Below are 18862 nucleotides of genomic sequence, written 5' to 3'. Positions count from 1 at the left end.
TGTATCTGTGTGTGTGTGTGTATAGTAGTGGTTGTGTGTGCACATGTGCGCGGGTACGTGCACACCTGTGAGTGTATGTGTATACGTGAATGTGGAAGCCAGAGATGAATGCCGGGCATTTTCCTCAGTTATTCTCCACCTTATTTTTTGAGACCGGGTCTCACGTTGAACCTAGGAATCACTGGGTCAGCTAGACTAGCTAGCCAGCAAGCCCCAGGGAGCCTCCTGCCTTCACCTCTCCAGTGCTAGGGTCATAGGCACACACAGCTACTGCACCTGGATTTTATGTGGGTGCTGGGGATCTGAACTCAGATCCCCATGCTTGTATGGCCAGGCCAGTATGTTACCTACTGAGCAACCTCCCCAACCCTGAAGGTTGGCCTTGAACTTGGATCTTCCTGCCTCATCCTCTTAGCAGTTGGCTACCGTCACAAGGGGCCTGGTGCCTTTTGATCCATTCTTTTTTTTTTTTTTTTTTTTTTTTTTTGTCCCTAAGCCATGAATGGAAGCCACAAAGTGTTCCCTCTCCGAGAACAGAGCCTGGAATCCAGGCTCTTTTGGGGACAGAATGATCTCATGAGCCACGAGTTGCCCCTTCCCCCAGCCTCCTTTCTGCTTTTCCCCATCCCAACATAGAATAAAATAGTAATTAACACCCGCTCAGCCTGACACCAACTATTTATTTTGTTCTAACTGTGTGGCTTCTGGATTATTGCTGCCCACCCTGCCGCTAATGAAAATGTTAATAACCCACACCAGGTTGTTGAGACAGATGCTCTGCCTCATTATCAGAAATTCTTATTTACCGCTCCATTAAACAACAGAATCACACAAAAAAACAATTCAATCAAAACTAACTGGAGGAATTTTAACAGCCACATTAATAATCCAAAACATAAATAAAGTTAATGTCTTCTGTATGTTTGCCATCGGCAGCTGTATTGCAAAATTACAGTGGTACAATTAAAATGTGAAAGATAGAACTGAGGGCAGCCATTGCCCGGGTAGTTGGTTAAGACCCCATGTCTTCAACAACTTCAAGGTTGGCTTTTCCCAAACCTGACCAAGCGCCAAGCCAGCACAACCCTGTGCTCAGGTGCTGTCTGCAGGAGCTGGCGGCTCCAAACATTCCAAGCGACCCCATCACCCAAGGACCCACCAGGCTTCTTGGCTGGGTGGACCTGCTAGATGAAGACCCCAGACGAGATGTTCCCACAAACCTGCCAGCTATGCTGCATCCTGGCGCTTTCTGCCATGAAAACACTGCAGGTAACGGGAGAGTTTTATTGTATTTATTATTTATTTAGTTTGATGAGTCAGGGCAGAGAGCAACAGATATAAACACAGAGCCAAATGTTACTGGCTTTGAGATTTTTTTTTGGGGGGGGGGCTTCTGATTGTTACAGTGTCTCCAGCCTGATGGGAAGTTTTTTTTTTTTCTTCTTCTTCTTGCACGTGGGCTTGTGCATGCTGGTGCATGTGCACGTGTGTGTAAGTATGCCAAGGTCAGAGGTCAATGTCAGGTGTCTTCCTCAGTTACTCTCCACCTTATTTTATTTTATTTTATTTGAGACGCATGCACCAGCATACACACATGAGCCCACGTGCAAGAGGAAAAATCCTTGTCATAGCTAAGTACACAGGACGTGCGAGCTGGATACTACTGCCAGCTGCTTCTGGCTTTCTGCCGGTGAGGGGGAGGGAAGGGTGGCTACACCCAGTCCTTGCTAGGGCAGTGGAGACTCCAGAGGGCGGAACTCTTGGAGCTGTGGAAACTAACTCCGCAGGGAGAGGGATGCGTGTGCATTCAGTCCTGGGTGCTCTTGTTCAAAATGTCACTGCTGTGTGCTGGGAGGTGTCTGTCCTGTCTGACCTGGAGCACGCCTCTGAGGGTTAGCGTTGACTGCCAGCTTGACGGGATCTAGAATCATGTAGGAGTCGGGCCGCAGAGCACGTCGGTAAGGGAGCTGCTAGACTGGGTTAACTGAGGCGGGGAGACCCTCCCTAACTGTGGGCAGCACCATCTCGTGGACTGGGGTCCCAGACTATATGAAGACGGGGAAGTGAGCTGGGCGTCAGCACTCATTTTCCCCTGCTCGCTGACCACGGCTGTGAGGTCTCCCCTACCATGGTGGCCTATGTCCCCTCCGAAAGGGAGCCAAAATATACCCTTCCTCCCTTAGGGTGCTTTCCTCCAGGATGTTGTTACCACAATGGGGCAAGTAGCTAATGTAGTGTGTGAGGCAGGCCCCCTGCCCTCTGGTCCATCTGGTACAGGGCCAGAAGTAATACAGAGGCAGCAGGGATGGGGCCGTCTCGCATTAGAAGCTTCTAGAGGGTTAGAAGAGGCCGGCCCTGTGTTCCCGGGAATGGCTGGTCCCGAGCAGGGCCTTGAAGAGAACGCGCAGCAGGAAGACGAGGCCTCGGGGCAGGCAGTGTGGGGGAGTTGACTGCGGGTGCCAGAGCCACTGAGACTTAAGTCTGTTGTTGCTGCCGTCCAACAATGCTAGAGAATCTTCCTGCGGGGGAGCCGGGCCCTTGGCTCAGGGCCGTGGGGTGGGTGAATAGGAAGAGTAAAAGACAGCACAAGAGGGAGAAACCGTGGTGAGCATTATCACAGGAGAGAAGGAGAGGGGCGGTCGAAGGGCCAAGAGAAACCACTGCTGGCTAGGGCACGCTTGCATCTCAGAACAGGGCATCAAGACTGGCTCTTAAAGGGTGGGGGAGGTTCAACATGGGGCACAGGCTGGGGGAGCCCTGACACTGCTGGAGGGGATGGAAAGCGTGTGTTGAGAGAGGCGTAGCAGGTGTCTGAGTCTCACAGGAGGCTGCGAGTGCCACCCCAAGCCACATGGGGCGTCCAATATTGCTAGCACCCTAGCTCATGCCAGAGACCTATAATTGCTAGTGTTACCTTTGACCACACTACGTGTCCACTATTGCTAGGACCACCTTAAACCATGCTGGGGGGGCACTTTGGGCCACACTAAACACCTACTATTGTAAAGGCCACCAAGGCCATTTGGAGCACCCAGCACTGCTAGGACCACCCTAGGCTACACTGGGTGTCTACTATTGATAGGGCCACTGTGATGGTTACATCCCGTTGTCAACTTGATCAGATCAGGAACCAAGTAAGAGACAGGCCTCTTGGGCGGGTCTGTGAGGGGGTTTCCAGGCAGGATTAACTGTGGTCAGCTCTTCTGGTCATGGACTATATATATAGTAATATATATAAATATATGTAATATATAAATATACATAATATATACAAATATATAATCTATATGTATGGATGTATGGATAGATAGATAGATAGATAGATAGATAGATAGATAGATAGATAGATGCTCTCTTTGCCTGGCTGCCCGTAGTACTTGCTGGGGTGTAATCTCTACCCGGGCACCCTTGCTATCACTTGTGCGTTCATCCACCCAGTTGTGGCAATCCTTTGTGGACACTGGAACTGACACTCATCAGCTTTCCAATGTGGACTGAAGGCCGGTAGCAATGCAGGTCCTCAGTGCCAAATTGGGACTGTTGAGTCATTCAGCCTTGTGGGCCAAGCAACTATTGGATTCCTTGACCCTGAAGCCTGCAGACAGTTGTTGTTGGGCTGCCAAGCTCACATCCTGTGACCATATCCAGTGAGTCCTTTTTATAATACGTATTCATCCCATCGGTTCTGTTCCTCTAGAGAGCCCTGGCTAGTATGTGGCCACATCAGGCTTCTCTAAGCACCTACTATTGTTAAGGCCACTAAAGGCCACTTGGAGCATCCCCTACTACTAGGGCGACCCTTAGGGAATACCTAGTAATGCTGGGGCCATCCCAGACCCCTGGGCCTCCCTCCTGTTGCTAAATCCCTCCCAGTCATGGTGGGCATCTGCTTCTTCTGCTGGAGCCACATTAGACCACGGTAAACCATATTAGGTTTGTGGATTCAGGCTATGTGAGCCAGTAGTTTATGATTTGTGTAAAGCAGGATTCTTTTTGGCATGCGTGTGGGTGCTTGTGCACATCCGTGTGGAAGCCAGAGGTGGATATCCAATGTCTTCCTCTGTCACTGCCCATCTTATCTTTCGAGGCATGGTCTCTCACTGAACCCAGAGCTCACCAATTAGGGTAGCCAAGCTGGCTAGAAAGTAGTAGGGATGTCCCCCATCTCTGCTTTACTAGCATTGGGGTTACTGGCACACACTACCATGTCTGGCTTTCTTGAAGTGCTAGGGATCCAAACCCAGATCTTCCTGCTTGCAAAGCAAGTACTTGGCTAGCTGTCTCCCCAGTCCAGAGGAGCAGCAGGATTTTACTGATAACTGAAGATCACATTTTTCCCATGTTTTTTTAATGAGAGAGGGGGAGGGGCGAATTGGCATGCCAGGTCCTCCAGGCACGGAAATCAAACTCCAGATGTGTGCGCCACCTTGAGCACATGTGTGACCTTGTGCACTTGTGCACTTGCGTCATCTTGTGCATCTGGCTTACGTGGGACTTGGAGAGCTGAACATGAGTCCTTAGGCTTCACAGGCAAGTACCTTAAGTGTTAAGCCATCTCTCCAGCCCTGAAGATCATTCTTAAAACTTTATACTGAAATGATTGTTTCTTTAAAAAAAAGTGTTTATTCATTTATTTGAGAGAAACAGAGAGGAAGAGGCAGATATATATAGAGAAAATGGGCATGCCAGGGCCTCCAGCCACTACTGTAAACAAACTCCAGATGCATTCACCCACCACCTTGTGCATCTGGCTTACATGGGTACTGGGAAATCAAACTTGGGTCCTTAGACTTTGTAGGCAAGCGTCTTAACGGCTAAGCACTGAAAGAAGTGTTTCTTTATATGAGTTCTTAAAAGATGTTTTAAAGGGCTGGAGAGATGGCTTAGAGATTAAGCGCTTGCCTGTGAAGCCTAAGGACCCCGGTTTGAGGCTTGACTCCCCAGGACCCACGTTAGCCAGATGCACAAGGGGGCGCATGCATCTGGAGTTCGTTTGCAGTGGCTGGAGGCCCTGGCGTGCCCATTCTCTCTCCCTCTCTCTATCTGCCTCTTTCTGTCCCTCTCTGTCTCTCTCAAATAAATAAAAACAAAAACAACAAAAAATATTTTTTAAAAAGATGTTTTAAAAATGTAGTATGTAATGCAAATTGACTTTATTTAGGGATTTCTGTTTGGAAATAAAGCTGACAGAATAAAAAACAATCCCCCATTTGCCACTTGCTTTGATAAATCAACACTTTTCCTGGTCCAACACTCTAGCTCCCTGCAGCAGTCAACAGGAAGCAGAGCTCTTTGATCTCCTTTGTCGGCAAGCTTTGCCGACACACCTGCTTCGTGAGTAGAACTGGCCGGACACACGGCCCTGGCCTGGGTAAGTACACGGCTGACGCTACCTGCTTCATGCGCAGGGGAGGTCTCAACGGAACAGACAGCGTCAACTCAGCGAGAGGCAAGTCCAAACCAGAACTGGAGTGCGGTGACTCGGTGCAGGGCAGCAGCAAGCCAGAAGGCAGAGGCGCGGCACACAAAGCCTTCATGTCTGGGCAGGCGTATGAACCCAGGAACAACACATCCAGACGTGACTGTATACTTAGCTCAAGAGCGTATCGGAATCAGCGGCTGGCCTCAGTGTGCACACGTGCGCGTGCATGTGTGCGCGTGCCTGCCACGGTGCACGTGTGGAGGTCAGAGGACAACATCAGGGGGCCAGTCCTCATCCTCTACTCGTTTGAGACTAGCCGCCGGCCTGTGAGCTTCAGCATTCTCCTGACTCTGCCTCCCATTGCCATGGACGAATTGGGATTACAGACACATGTTCTGTTTGCGTCTATCTGGCCCAAGGAGGGTTCTGGGCGTCCAGATTCTGCTCGCCAAGCTTGCGCAGGAGAGCTGCTAAGCCCGAGCCTCCTCCGCAGCCCCAGTGGCTGGCCCTCTTGTTAGCAGCTGTGTTGGTGAGAGCGACTGTGCGGGAACAGTACAGGGGCTGAGGGCCTGTGGTGTCGGACAAAGGCAGAGCGCAGGCAGGAGGCGCCCAGGGCTCCTCCGGGTCTGGCTGAGCACATGCGGGGCAGACAGCAGGATCCTCCGGGTGAAGGAGCAGCAGAGGGCCATCCTTCCGCTTTGCACGGCCACCGTGAAATGTCTGAGGCAGCCTTACTTTATAACAAAAAGGGGGCGCCATTGAGCAACATGGGGCAGAGTCTGGCAAGGAAGGGCAGCCCCGCCTCAGCTGCAACCTTAGCAGCGGTGGGAGCATGCACGCGCTGGAATAAGAGACCACACAGGGAGGCGGGAAGCAGAGAGACACCTAAAAGCACCTCCCGCTAGATCCTGCTTCTTAAAGGGCTCACCTCCTAATCACCACGCTGAGCACCAAGCTCCCAGCCCCCGGGGGGTCCTCGAGGCACACATCACACCCAAACCACAGTGCCGACAGCGGGCACTCTCCCTGCCACGGCCCCCACGGTGAGCGCTGCCCTGCTGAGAAACGGGGGGAGTTTTACAAAGCACAGCTTCGGTAGGAAAGCAAGGTCAAGACTAGAAAGTCTCTGTTTTAAGGCACAGAAATGTATTTTTCTTAAAGACATTGCAAGTTTTGCATGTGTATGTGTGTGGGTGGATGCACATGCATGTGCGGGCATATGTATGTGGAAGCTAGAGGTTGACATGAAGTGTTGGGGGGGGGCTTCCAAAATCATTTTTCACCTTATTTCTGTAGACAGGGTCTCTTGCACTGAACTTAGAGCTCACCAATTAGGCTGGAGTACTTAACCAGTAAGTTCCTGGGATCCACCTGTCTCTGCCTCCCTAGCACCGCGATTACAGGTATGCACCACTATGCCTGGCTTTTCTGTGGGGGCTGGGACTTGAAACTCAGGTCAGTCACCTCCCCAGCCCAGCCCTAGAGACCTAGATATGTCATTGTTTTCTTTCTCTTCCTCCCTTCCTTTGTCCTCCCGCCATCTCTTTCCTTCATTCCCCCTTATCTTTCTTTTTCTTCCTTCCTTTCTCTGTCTTTATCCTTTATTTTTTTATTTTTTATTTTTTTTTTTTGAGACAGTCACAATGTAGCTCAGGTTCTCTTGGACTTGTGATCCTCCTGTCTCAGCCTCCTAAATACTGGGGTTGGAGGCATGAGTCTTCATACCCAGCCGCTCACAGACATTTCCTTGGTAAGGGTTAGCTCAGAACCCTTCACTCTGCTGATTATAAATCTAGCCTGATTTCTTTCAGTAATGACCTTTGTTCTCCGGTATCAGGACCTGGGGCTTAAGTTCCTTACCCTGTTCAATCAGTGTTACCACCTGCTGTTAGATATGCCAAGCTAAAAGCCACTCAAACCTGCTTGGCTGTTCATGCAGAGGTTTTCTTTGTTTTGTTTTGTTTTGTTTTTATTTCTTTCCCTGTGGAGTGAATTCCCTATCACAGCAGGACCCAGGTCCTCACAGACCCTGATTGCCTATAAGCAGTGCACCATGCAACAGGATTCCTGGTCTAATTAATCAATTAATCAAGCATCCTACACAGCTTGTGTTCACAAAAGGCAGGCTATTGAAGAAATGTTTCTTAGTATGTTTGTGTGTATGCAATGTGTGTGTGTATGTGTGTGTGTGTGTGTGTGTGTAGGCCAGACAGTGGGCTTCGTCCTCAATCTGTCTCCACCTTACTTTTTGAGAACGATGTGGCTAGACTAGACAGCCACAGAGCTCCAGGGAGCCTCCTGTCTCCATCTCCCTGCCCTGGGATCATAGGTGTATGCCACCATGCCCAGCTTGTGTCTTGTCTGTGGGTGTTGGGGGTCCACACTTGGGTCCTCTTGCTTATGTGGCATAGGCTTTAACCTCCTGAGTCATCATCACCTCAGCAGATGAAGAAAGGTTTTGCAACTTGGAAAAGGAATTGAGTCACTTGCTCCAGAACCAGGGAAATTTGAACGTAGATATCTGCCTGCCTCTCATGTCAGGCTGCTTTTCTGGGGCTGGAGGTAGAAACTTTTTCTCTAAAGATGCAGGGAATAGTTTAAGTGTTGAGGGCTATAGACAGCTATTCCTTTCTACCTTTCTTTGACAAAACAGCTCAGTCCTGATTGCCTAACCCTGTACGACAGGTGGTGAGACTGTGTTCTGATGAAGCCTGACAGACTCGGGATATGCACTTTGGTTCTTGGGCCAAATGTGTAGATTCTGATTGAAGAAAAGAGAGAGAAAATAGGGTGTATAGATGGAAAGTGAGGACTGGTGATTTTACAGAGCTCAGGAGCTAATTGGCCCACAGCGTGATGTCATCAGAATTGAGGGCTGAAGCTCTTAAATTGAGGACTAGAGGAGGAAACTGAAGCCTGTATGAGCAGACATAGGGCTGGGGGTGTGGCTCAGTGGTAGAGCTCCTGCCTAGAATCCTCCAGTGAGGGGCTAGGGGCGTGGCTCAGTGATAGAGCTCCTGCCTGGAATCCCCCAGTGAGGGGCTGAGGGTGTGGCTCAGTGGCAGAGCTCCTGCCTAGTATCCCCCAGTGAGGAGCTGGGGGCATGGCTCAGTGGTAGAGCTCCTGCCTAGAATCCCCCAGTGAGAGGCTGGGGGCATGGCTCAGTGGTAAAGCTCCTGCCTAGAATCCCCCAGTGAGAGGCTGGGGGTGTGGCTCAGTGGCAGAGCTCCTGCCTAGAATCTCCCAGTGAGGGGCTGGGGTGTGGCTCAGTGATAGAGCTCCTGTCTAGAATCCCCCAGTGAGGGGCTGGGGTGTGGCTCAGTGGTAGAGCTCCTGCCTAGAATCCCCAGTGAGGGGCTGGGGGCGTGGCTCAGTGATAGAGCTCCTGTCTAGAATCCCCCAGTGAAGGGCTGGGGTGTGGCTCAGTGGTAGAGCTCCTGCCTAGAGTCTCCCAGTGAGGGGCTGGGGGTGTGGCTCAGTGATAGAGCTCCTGTCTAGAATCCTCCAGTGAGGGGCTGGGGGTGTGGCTCAGTGGCAGAGCTCCTGCCTAGAATCCCCCAGTGAGGGGCTGGGGCATGGCTCAGTGGTAGAGCGCCTGTCTAGAATCCTCCAGTGAGGGGCTAGGGGCGTGGCTCAGTGATAGAGCTCCTGCCTGGAATCCCCCAGTGAGGGGCTGGGGGCGTGGCTCAATGGTGGAGCTCCTGCCTAGAATCTCCCAGTGAGGGGCTGGGGGTGTGGCTCAGTGGTAGAGCTCCTGCCTAGAATCCCCCAGTGAGGGGCTGGGGCGTGGCTCAATGGTAAAGCATTGCTTAACATATTTAAGACTTGGTTTCCATCTCTAGCATTAAAAAATTTAGTAGTAGTAGTAGTAGTAGTAGTAATAACAACTTAAAAAGAGATACCTCCATGGGAAGCTGAATGACGCTGGATATTTGATTACACTAGGAAATACTGAGGCCTGGTGGGGAAGTAGAGAAAGGGGGGTGGCCCTATTTGCTTGCATTAGGGTGACACTGGGGTCACTGGACACCCTGGTAATGACAATGTTGGGTGTGAATTCCATTCCCGTGTGGGGTGTTAGACCTGAGAGGGGGCAGCCTGGTAGGTCACACTGGAGAGAGAGACAAATGGTCCTGTGTCTTCTCTTCATGCCCAGTACAGGTCAGCCACACTCCAGGCCACCCTGAGCTCTGTAACATGCGGAAGGCCCACCCTGTAAGGCTAGAGCCTGGAAGACCTTGAAATCCAGAATTCTCCCAGGCCAACAGTCTTTCTCTTCTCACAGGGTTTCCTCACTCACACTAGCTTCCTAGAAGGTTTCTGAGCAGGCGAACCTCACAGAAGACTCCATGGATTCATGATGTAGCAAACCAAAGACTTTCCCAGGACTTCCAGCCACATACTTGCACTCAGGACTATGCTAACCAGGGTTCTTTCCAGATCAAATAGAAGCCTTAAAATAGTCCCCATAACCTTTCAACATTTATGAAACTAGGGCTATTAAATATGTCATGTATGCACCAGCATTTCCTGGGTACCATGTCTGTCAGGAATGGTGGTAACCCAGTTCATGGGTGTAGCGTGCGACGTGTGAAACATGAAAGTGTGGCCCTGCTTTGGGGGCCAGGGTGATGTTCACGGTGAGTAGATGTGGCAGGAGAGGCTCCCCTGAGTAGGTTTCAGGCATGTATTTAGTTGTTGCCTTATTGATGGAGGGATCACAGCGAGGGGGGGGGGAGCAGGAAGAAACAAAAGTGTGGAGATGGTGCCTGTGGGTATGACCGCACAAGGTGGCATTCATGAAACACTGCCAGCATCGTCTCCTTTCTTCTCCCTTCTCTCAGGGCCACATCTACTCAGTGGACCAGGGCTACATCTTGGGAATCCATCATCCTGTCCCACACGGCCCCACCTTCCCCACCTCTGCTTGGCCTCCCTGGAAACTTCTGCCCTCAGACTTGTGACAGATGTTGATGATCCTCTCCGTGGTCAAGGGAGATTGTGGCACCCATGTGTGGGAGACAGCGGGCTCCGAGTGGAGGCTCAGCCTGTGTTCCCAGGGAAGGCAAGACTGGGTAGTCACTGAAGTGGTAGGGGCTGTCTGCGGGCCCTCATGATGTCACAGCTGCGCACTTGGTTAATGGCTGCCCATGAGCACTGTGGCGACAAGATGGCTCCGTCCTGGGAAGCATGGGACAACTGCATTAATTACCCACAAGCAAGTGCCACTTCCTCTCCATTACAAATACATCTTCTCACCAGCACAGTGCCGAGTCCTTTTAATTTCACTTAATGGGCTCTAGGACCAGCTTTATTTGTCACTAGGGGGAGCTAAAACAGCTAGAAGCTTGGTTATTTTCCCTCTCATTCTATCCTACAGTAATTAACAACAGGCAACTCCATAGGAAAGGTAGCCCTAGTTCTTCAGTGAGACTTTGCGTTGCTTTGTCTGAGACAGGGTCTCCTGTAGCTCAGGTTGAATTGGGACATGCTATATAGCCAAGGATGACCTTGAATTCCCGATCCTCCAGTCTTTACCTGCAATCTCGCTAGAATTACCAGTCTATGCACTGTGCCCAATGAATGAGGTGCTGGGGATCAAGCCCAGGACTTTGTACATGCTAGGCAAGCTCTGTCCCAACGGGGCTGCATCGCCAGTCTTTCTATAGTAAGTTTTCCATTGTTTTAAAAATAACAAGGAGCCGGTTGTGGTGGCGCACGCCTTTAATCCCGGCCCTCGGGAGGCCGGGGTAGGAGAATCACTGTGAGTTCGAGGCCACCCTGAGACTCCATAGTGAATTCTAGGTCAGCCTGGGCTAGAGTGAAACCCTACCTTGAAAAAACAAACAAACAAAAATAATGAACCAATAATTTCAAGGTAATTCCTGTCTTCCAAACCAACATGTTCTCCAAAAGCCATCCAAACACTGCCTGCAGCGACTGCGCCAGAAAACACCTAGTGCATGAGTGTCCGTTTCTTTTCTTTTTGGGGGAACGTTTCTAGTGCCAGAGACCAAAGCAACAGACCTTCGGCTGTCACTCAGCTTGCGGTAGCCAGTCCCCTTCGGATAGAGGAGCAAGGCAAGTCCCTTTCGAGCCACTCAGGTTGCTTTTTAGAAAATTGGTGCTAGGACCCTAAAGCCTTGGGTGTTCTAAGTATGTGTGCAACCACTCAGCCCCAGCTTCAAGGTCACTCTTTTTTTTAAATGTTATTTATTCATTTGAGAGCGACAGACAGACACAGAAAGAAAGAGGCAGATAGATAGAGAATGGGCACGCCAGGGCCTCCAGCTCCTGCAAATGAACTTCAGATGCGTGCGCCCCCTTGTGCATCTGGCTTATGTGGGTCTTGGGGAATCGAGCCTCGAACTGGGGTCCTTAGGCTTCACAGGCAAGCGCTGAACCGCTAAGCCATCTCTCCAGCCCCTAAGGTCACTCTTTTTACTAGACTAATAGTGAATGTGTTCAATAGCCGTGCAAGCTTCAGCCTCAGTTTCAGCAGCTGGGAGCAGGGACAAGTCACCCAGCCTCGTGCATAGGAATCCTGCTGGCAAGGACTACAGAAGCATTGAGCAGAGGGGAATGAGAGTACTGCCAGCCCCACCGTGGGGTGGGAGAGGAAACTCGGGCCAACCCCTGCAGAGGAAGTAGGAACAGAGTGAAGGCGTTAGGAATTCCTTCATCAGCTGGGAATTCAATTCCCTTTCCATCAAAATCCCAGCATTTTCCTTTTTTTCTTTTTTGAGCACTTGTCAAAATGACAATAAAGCTTATTGGATGGCTGAGAACTTTTGGAAAACAAAAGAGTAAGACAGCATTACTGAAAATGAGCCATGTGTGATGGTGTGGTACACACGCAAGGTTTGGCAGTGCCAGGACACTGGGCAGAGAGATGTTTACAGAGCCAGGAGAGCCCTCAACAGTCTAGTCTGTGTATGTAAGAATTAAATTATGATTGAAATTCGTTACCAAGAAAGAATCAACTGGGCTGGAGAGATGGCTTAGCAGTTAAGTGCTTGCCTATGAAGCCTAAGGACCTCAGTTCAAGGCTCGATTCCCCAGGACCCACATTAGCCAGATGCACAAGGGGGCACACGTGTCTGGAGTTCGTTTTCAGTGGCTGGAGGCCCTGGCCCACCCATTCTCTCTCTCAAGTAAATAAATAAAAATAAACAAAAAAATAAAAAAGAATGAATCAACTGATGTTGGCTATATTGATAATGTTGGATAGGTAGGGGAAACTATTTAGAAACTTACTTTATATCACATGCCAAAAATAAACCACAGTGTGTGTGTGCGCGTGCGTGCGTGTGTGTGGGCATTCATACACCACGACACACACTGGAGGTCAGAAGACAGCCTCAGGGTGTCAATCATCACTTCCCACCTTACTTGGGAGAGGGTCTCTCTTGTTTGCTGCTGTGAACACCGACCACTGTCCTGTAAGCTTCAGGAGTCTCTCCTCATTGCTGTAGCCACACTGGGCAGATACACGCACCACCTGTGTCTGGGTGGGCTTGGGGGATCCAAACGTAGGTCATCAGGCTTGCACAGTAAGTGCCTTAACCACTGAGCAACCTCCCCAGACCATGAACTACAGACTTTAATAGCAAAATGAGAAGCCAGAGCCGGGAGAGATGACTCCATTTGTAACATGCTTGCTTTGAAAGCGTAAGGACCTGAGTGTAATCCCAGCGCTGCAGAGGTGGACACTGGCCATTCAGTCTAGCCAACTTGGTGACTTCCAGGCCAGTGAGAGACCCTGACTAGAAGCAAGGTGGACAGTGCCTGAGGAACCGTACCCACAGTTGTCTCCTGGCCTCTGCACACATGGGCACACACATGCTCCTGCAGACACATAAACAACACACACACACACATGCACACAACATGAAGCCACAGAAGTTCAGAAGAGGGCTGAAGAGACGGCTAAGGGGTTTAGTGTGCTTCCTATGTGAACATGAGGGCCTGAGGTGGCTGGAAGCTGCCAACGATCGTATCTCTGGATCCCACATAAGCAGCTGGGTGTGGCCACATGTGCCTGCAACTCCAGGGGAGCAGAGACCAACAAACCATCTGTGACTGATTGTGAAAAACAGCAAGCTCTCGTATCAGTAAGAGATCCTGGCTCATGTAAGGACAGGTGATGACATCACCCCTGGCTTGGGAAACTTCAGGCCACTTGCCAGAGTGGTTGCTTTTGAATGGTGCGCCGCTACGGGCCAGAGGATTTCCACAGCAGGCGATGCAGGAAGAGGGGATGTTTAGTCTATGGCCAGGAGCTACAGGGGCTCCTGAGCATGCGCCTCCCCAACAGAGGAGCCCGTGGGGAGCCAAGGGGGAGGTAAGAGGCAGTGTGGGAATGGCTTGCTAGGGTGCTGGATGTGGCTGTGGCCCGAAGCTGGTCTTTGGCGCTTCTGTTTCAGGAGTCTCATGTTTTGTCTGTGGTTCGAGTCCGTGGCCACAAAGGTTCACGTGTTGGAAGCTTGGTGGCAGTGAAGAGGTCTTGGGGACGGGACCCTTGGATGGGATTAGGGAGGTTGGTGCTACTATTAGTTATTGAGAGAGGCTGGGGATGTGGCTCAGTCAGTACAGGGCTTGGCCACATGCACAAAGCCCTGGGGTCCACCCCAGCACCCCTGTAAACCGGGAGCGCGGACGCAGGATCGTAATCCCAGCACTTGGGAGGTAGAGGCAAGAGGATCAGAGGATTGAAACCATCCTCAGCTAGACAGCCAATTCGAGGCCAGTGTGGCCTACCCTATCGTAAAACGAAATAATAAAACAGCAAGCTGGATGGTCCGGCTGCTCCGTCTTCCCGTCTCTCCCTGTGACCTCGCCTTCTGCACCTGCTCCCAGCATGGTGACATCATTGCTGAGGCCCTCACCAGAGCCAGCCAATGCCAGCCATGCCCTTGAACCCCTAAGACAGAGATGGACACACTCTCACACATGGCTCAGCTGGGCATTGCAATTCTAACAGAAATGAGCAAATGGGATGGGCTTCTATGCGGTTCTCTCAGGTCGGGGGCTTGTTTGCATCGGGGTTCTGCCAGCCTCGTCCCCCCCCTCACCCGCCTGCACATGGGATCTTGACTGATGGATGGTTCTTAGCGATTTGTAATGTCTGTGCTCAGAAATCAACCTCCATGAAAAAGCCCCTACAAACCAGCTTCCTCCCCAAAGCTAATAGGGCCACGCATTTGAGCTAGAGTGGACTCAGGCACCGCTCCATAGCTGAGGTCAGTCTCTCTGAGCAACTCACACAGGTGGCATTTGTGCCCTCACAAAACATAGAGGGTGCTTACCCCAGGTGGGGCACATTCTGGGAAGTCATGTTGTGGGCAGGACAGACGCATTAGTGGCCTAGTTGAGATGTCAACCTGAGTCTCCTCTCTGTGGCTCACAGATTTCCCTCACTGCACCTTGACCACACCTTGAGGCTGGCGCTCAGGATGGTTAAGTGGCTGGTTTATGGTCACATGACCCATAGAAGGCAGGGCTAACACCCAGACAAGTGTCCTTAGTAAACCACAACCAAATCTGTTTGTGCAAAAGGCCCCAAGCCCTCCATTTCCAACTCATCTGTGATGCTTGGAACAAGTCCCAGTTTGTGAATGCATCCAGGGCAGGGAGCAAAACTTGGGCCACTGTGATTTTATTTCCTGAGACCCTGTGTCTCAGGCTGTCCAGCCCGGGGCACAGGCTGATTGCAGACAGGGCTCCCCAGTGTCCATGTCTGCCACCTTCAGGCCGGTCATGGACAATCCCTTCCTTATCCCCTCCTTGGTGGCCAGCTACGTGGATATCAGGACAGCACAACACCTTCAGTGGCCCCACTTGAGGTAAACATTGCAAGAGTCCCCTCATCCTTGGAGGCTTTTCTGTGGCCAGCTCGCACCTCCTGGCTGCCTACCCCAGCCATGGGTGCTCTGGGTGGCTTCTAGGACCAGTTTTTGAGGAGAGGCAAAAGATAATGCATGCTTCTGAGGACCTATTCCTTCAGCCTTGCTTGTATGCAAATACTGCTGGAACATTCCAGAAAACTCCAGTTCAGCTATGCCCTCAGTTTTGGGGCTGGTTTACGACAGTGAACTCCAAATCACCAGAGGTCACTGGTGCATTTCTATCTCCCATCCAGCAGTCTGATCCAACTCAGCTGCTTAGCATCGCTTCCAGGCCGGGCTCTGTTCTCAGGAATCTCGCTGTCCTGAGACTGAAGGTCACCCTTCTCCAGCTGTGCCTGCTGGCTTGAGATACTGCACTAGGGATCATTAACACAGCCTGATGGCAGAACCCTCAGCCAGTGGGGGGGTGCGCAGAGGTGCCCTGGGGTCTAACACAACTTTACACCTCACTGGGCATTTGCCCCACTGAAGGGACACCGAATCAACCCTGGAAGTTTACCCTATCTGTCATTTGTCTGCCTGTCTGTCTGTCTGTATAGCCAAGGATGGTCTTGAACTCCTGAAGCTTCTGCCTCTACCTTCCTAGTGCTAGTATTTTAGGAGTGCACAGGTTGACAAGGTGCTGGATGGAACACAGGCCATTCTATTACTAAATGTCCCAGGCCATATCTCTAAAGGGACAGAAGCAAAGATCCATGTGGCTTTTGGAGACCTGGAGAATGGGTTCCAGGATATCAGGGGCATCTTGGAAGCTTTGGGAGGGAGGGTGTGTGTGGGTGAATGAAGTAACACATTTTTACCTCTAAAGTCGGGAAAATTTTCCATGCCATACACAGAGATCCCTCTTGAGTTAATGACATCACAAAGTCACACTAATGGCTCTAGGTTCTGAACAAGACCTTTCATCAGTCTCAAAGGCAAGAAGGTATGACCATCCACTGGACAGACAGGAAAGCCCAGGGCTCGGCTGGACCAGGCTTTCTAGCTAGAGTCATGGCAACCCCCCACCCACACCTCACCAGCAAGCTATGTGGGGACAAGACCAAAGCATGGCATTTGCGATGTGGGCAACATAGCCATTCCTATTGATCCCCTGTGGCCCTTGCTGGCCGTGGGCTGGAAGACACTTGAAGCTTACCGGCCTCACCCACGAAGACCTCCACAGGCGCGCTGGCTGGGCTCTCCCCAATGATGTTATAGGCTGTCATGATCACTTCGTAGCGCCGGTATTTCTTCAGATCTACAAGGTCAAAGGAGACGGCAGTCAGCCAACAGCAGGACCAGCGCTTCTGTCTTACGAGGTTCCCTCTCTGAGCCACACCATAGGAATGGGGGCTCTGGGGAGATAATGAAGATCCTACGTGGAGGTGTGGGACAACACCTTCCTCCAGTTGTGGGGAGCATCCCACCTGCTGTGGTTATTGTCAATTAGATGAGAAAGACTTCCCGCCTGACCCCAGGTGGAAGGCAACACCAGTGCTTTTGGTCGGGAATTGATTATGACCACAAACAGGCCTGCCTTTGCCTGGGGGTGCTCCTAAAAAGAGCCAGCAGAGGGAGGAAGGCCTTCAAAAGCAAAAATTAGGGGGTGTGGCTCAGTTGGTAAAGTGCTTGCCTGAGCACGCAAGAGGCCCTGGGTTTGATCAGCAACAGCACATAAATGGGGCGTGGTAGCACATGCCTATAATCTCAGAATTAGAAGGTAGAGGCAGGCTGGGCATGGTGGTGCACACCTTTAATCCCCACACTGGGGAGGCAGAGGCAGGAGGACTGCTGTGAGTTTGAGGCCAGCCTAGCAGTGCAGAGTGAGCTCCAGGTCAGCCTGAACTAGAGTGAGACCCTGCCTCAAAAATAAATAAATTAATTAATTAACTTAAAAAAGAAAGCAAGAAGGGTGGTGGAAGCAGAAGGATCAGAAGCTTAAGGTCATCTCTTTTTAAAAAATATATTTTATTTATTTATTTATTTGAGAGGGAGAAAGAGGGGGAGAGAGAGAGAATGGGCGCGCTAGGGCCTCAAGCCACTGCAAACGAACTTCAGATGCATGCGCCCCCTTGTGCACTTGGCTAACATGGCTCCTTAAAATGGAGTGATTAAGGAAGACACTGACATTGACTTCTGGTCTCCACACACATGCATACATGTGTGCCCAGACACATAGGCACCTGCATGCACCCATAAGTACCCACCACACAAACATAGCCACACATAAAAAGAAAACATGGTAAACTTTGTTATTCATCTTTTCTCACAATTAGAAGAATAAAAACGAAAGGTCAAAGGCAGTCATTTGAGAGATTTTTTTTCTTTTTTTCCCAATCTGACGCCTTCCCATCCCAGACTTGGAGACCAGCTAGTACTATGAACCCTGTCAGTCCAGCCTCTGCTTCTAGAAGTTTCTTTGCCTGGGCCCTACTGTATAAGCATGCTGACATGCAGCATGTGAGAAGGGGAGCTCAGAGACTACAGTCATCAATCCAGGCTGGTTTGACTTGGGCCACTGAGGGACTGATTGGCCAGTGTGCGATAAGGCTGTGATGTACCATCGTGTCGGTCACGTAGGCCTCTCACTGGAGGCAGCGAGCACTTACGTGTTAATTCATACGTCGTTAATGTGGAGCTGCTGTTCACGGTCTTGAAGCTGCTTTGGGCTATTAGGGTGAGTAAAGCAGAAAGGCAGTTAGCGTGCAGGGAAACCGTTACTGCAGAAATGAGGCATGGCGCGACATCACTCGGATACCGCCTGGGTTCTCACAGGGCACCTTCAGGGGATGCAGAGACCATGGTGTCGCCTCCATGCTCCCCATCAGTACTGGAAGGTCACCATGCTTCCTGTGAGATACCCAGGCCGAGACAGGTGGCCTGGGCAGCTAGAGTGCAAGGCAGCACCAGGGAAGACAGGCACGTGGGTTTTTCCCAGACACTGCTGGAAGGCACGGCTGTCAGCTGACTGACACTCGTCCACCTGTCAGGCTCTGGGTTTGTGGAAACTAGAAGGTCCCCAGATAAGGTCCCAAGGATCAGGTGTGCATACCCAAGTTTCATCATAGGGTGTCTCTATTTTATAATGCTTTGATTTGACTACAAACCCCAGGAAGATGCTAATCTCGGGGTCTTCAGCAAAGGGATGTCAATGGCGTCCCTTCAAAGAGTGGTAAGAGTGTGGGCGACCACTGAGCGATTCCCTTTCATGAATATTCATCAGGACCTCCTTCACCGAGCCTCCCCCCCCCCCAGCTCCTACGTGACAGGTCCCAGCATGCCCTGAGTGAAGCAGACACGTAAGGGTCACCGGGGAGCCATCGTCAGTCGCAGTATGCCCCAGGATCAACTTTGTGTACATGGGTGGGGTGCAACTGTGTGCACGTGGGCTCTGGTGGCGAGGACAGGGCAGGGGGAGCCTGCTGTGTGTTAGGCGAGCGAGCTCCAGGTTGTCTCGTGGCCTGGGGATGGACAGGTGGAAAGGTGTTGGCCCAGGGCTGTCCCACCTGTCCCTGGCAAGGAATCTGGTCTGTCATGTTCCTTCCAGCGA

The 18862-nt window shown here is 51.1% G+C and overlaps 1 protein-coding gene across 1 annotated transcript in view; it reads right to left on the bottom strand.

Annotated features, from left to right (window-relative positions):
* The window catches only part of Sdk1 (sidekick cell adhesion molecule 1), a 1082085-nt gene that overhangs the window by 68690 nt on the left and 994533 nt on the right, over positions 1-18862 (bottom strand). Inside the window, exons 34-35 of the mRNA XM_045142963.1 lie at positions 17922-17981; positions 16469-16570 (exon numbers count right to left, since the gene is read on the bottom strand). Coding sequence (XP_044998898.1) covers positions 16469-16570; positions 17922-17981 — 162 coding nt within the window. The remainder of the gene's footprint in view (positions 1-16468; positions 16571-17921; positions 17982-18862) is intronic.

This window comes from Jaculus jaculus, chromosome 2 (assembly GCF_020740685.1).
Source record: "Jaculus jaculus isolate mJacJac1 chromosome 2, mJacJac1.mat.Y.cur, whole genome shotgun sequence".
Taxonomy (NCBI): domain Eukaryota; kingdom Metazoa; phylum Chordata; class Mammalia; order Rodentia; family Dipodidae; genus Jaculus; species Jaculus jaculus.
This window is presented reverse-complemented; position numbering and strand designations above follow the sequence as displayed.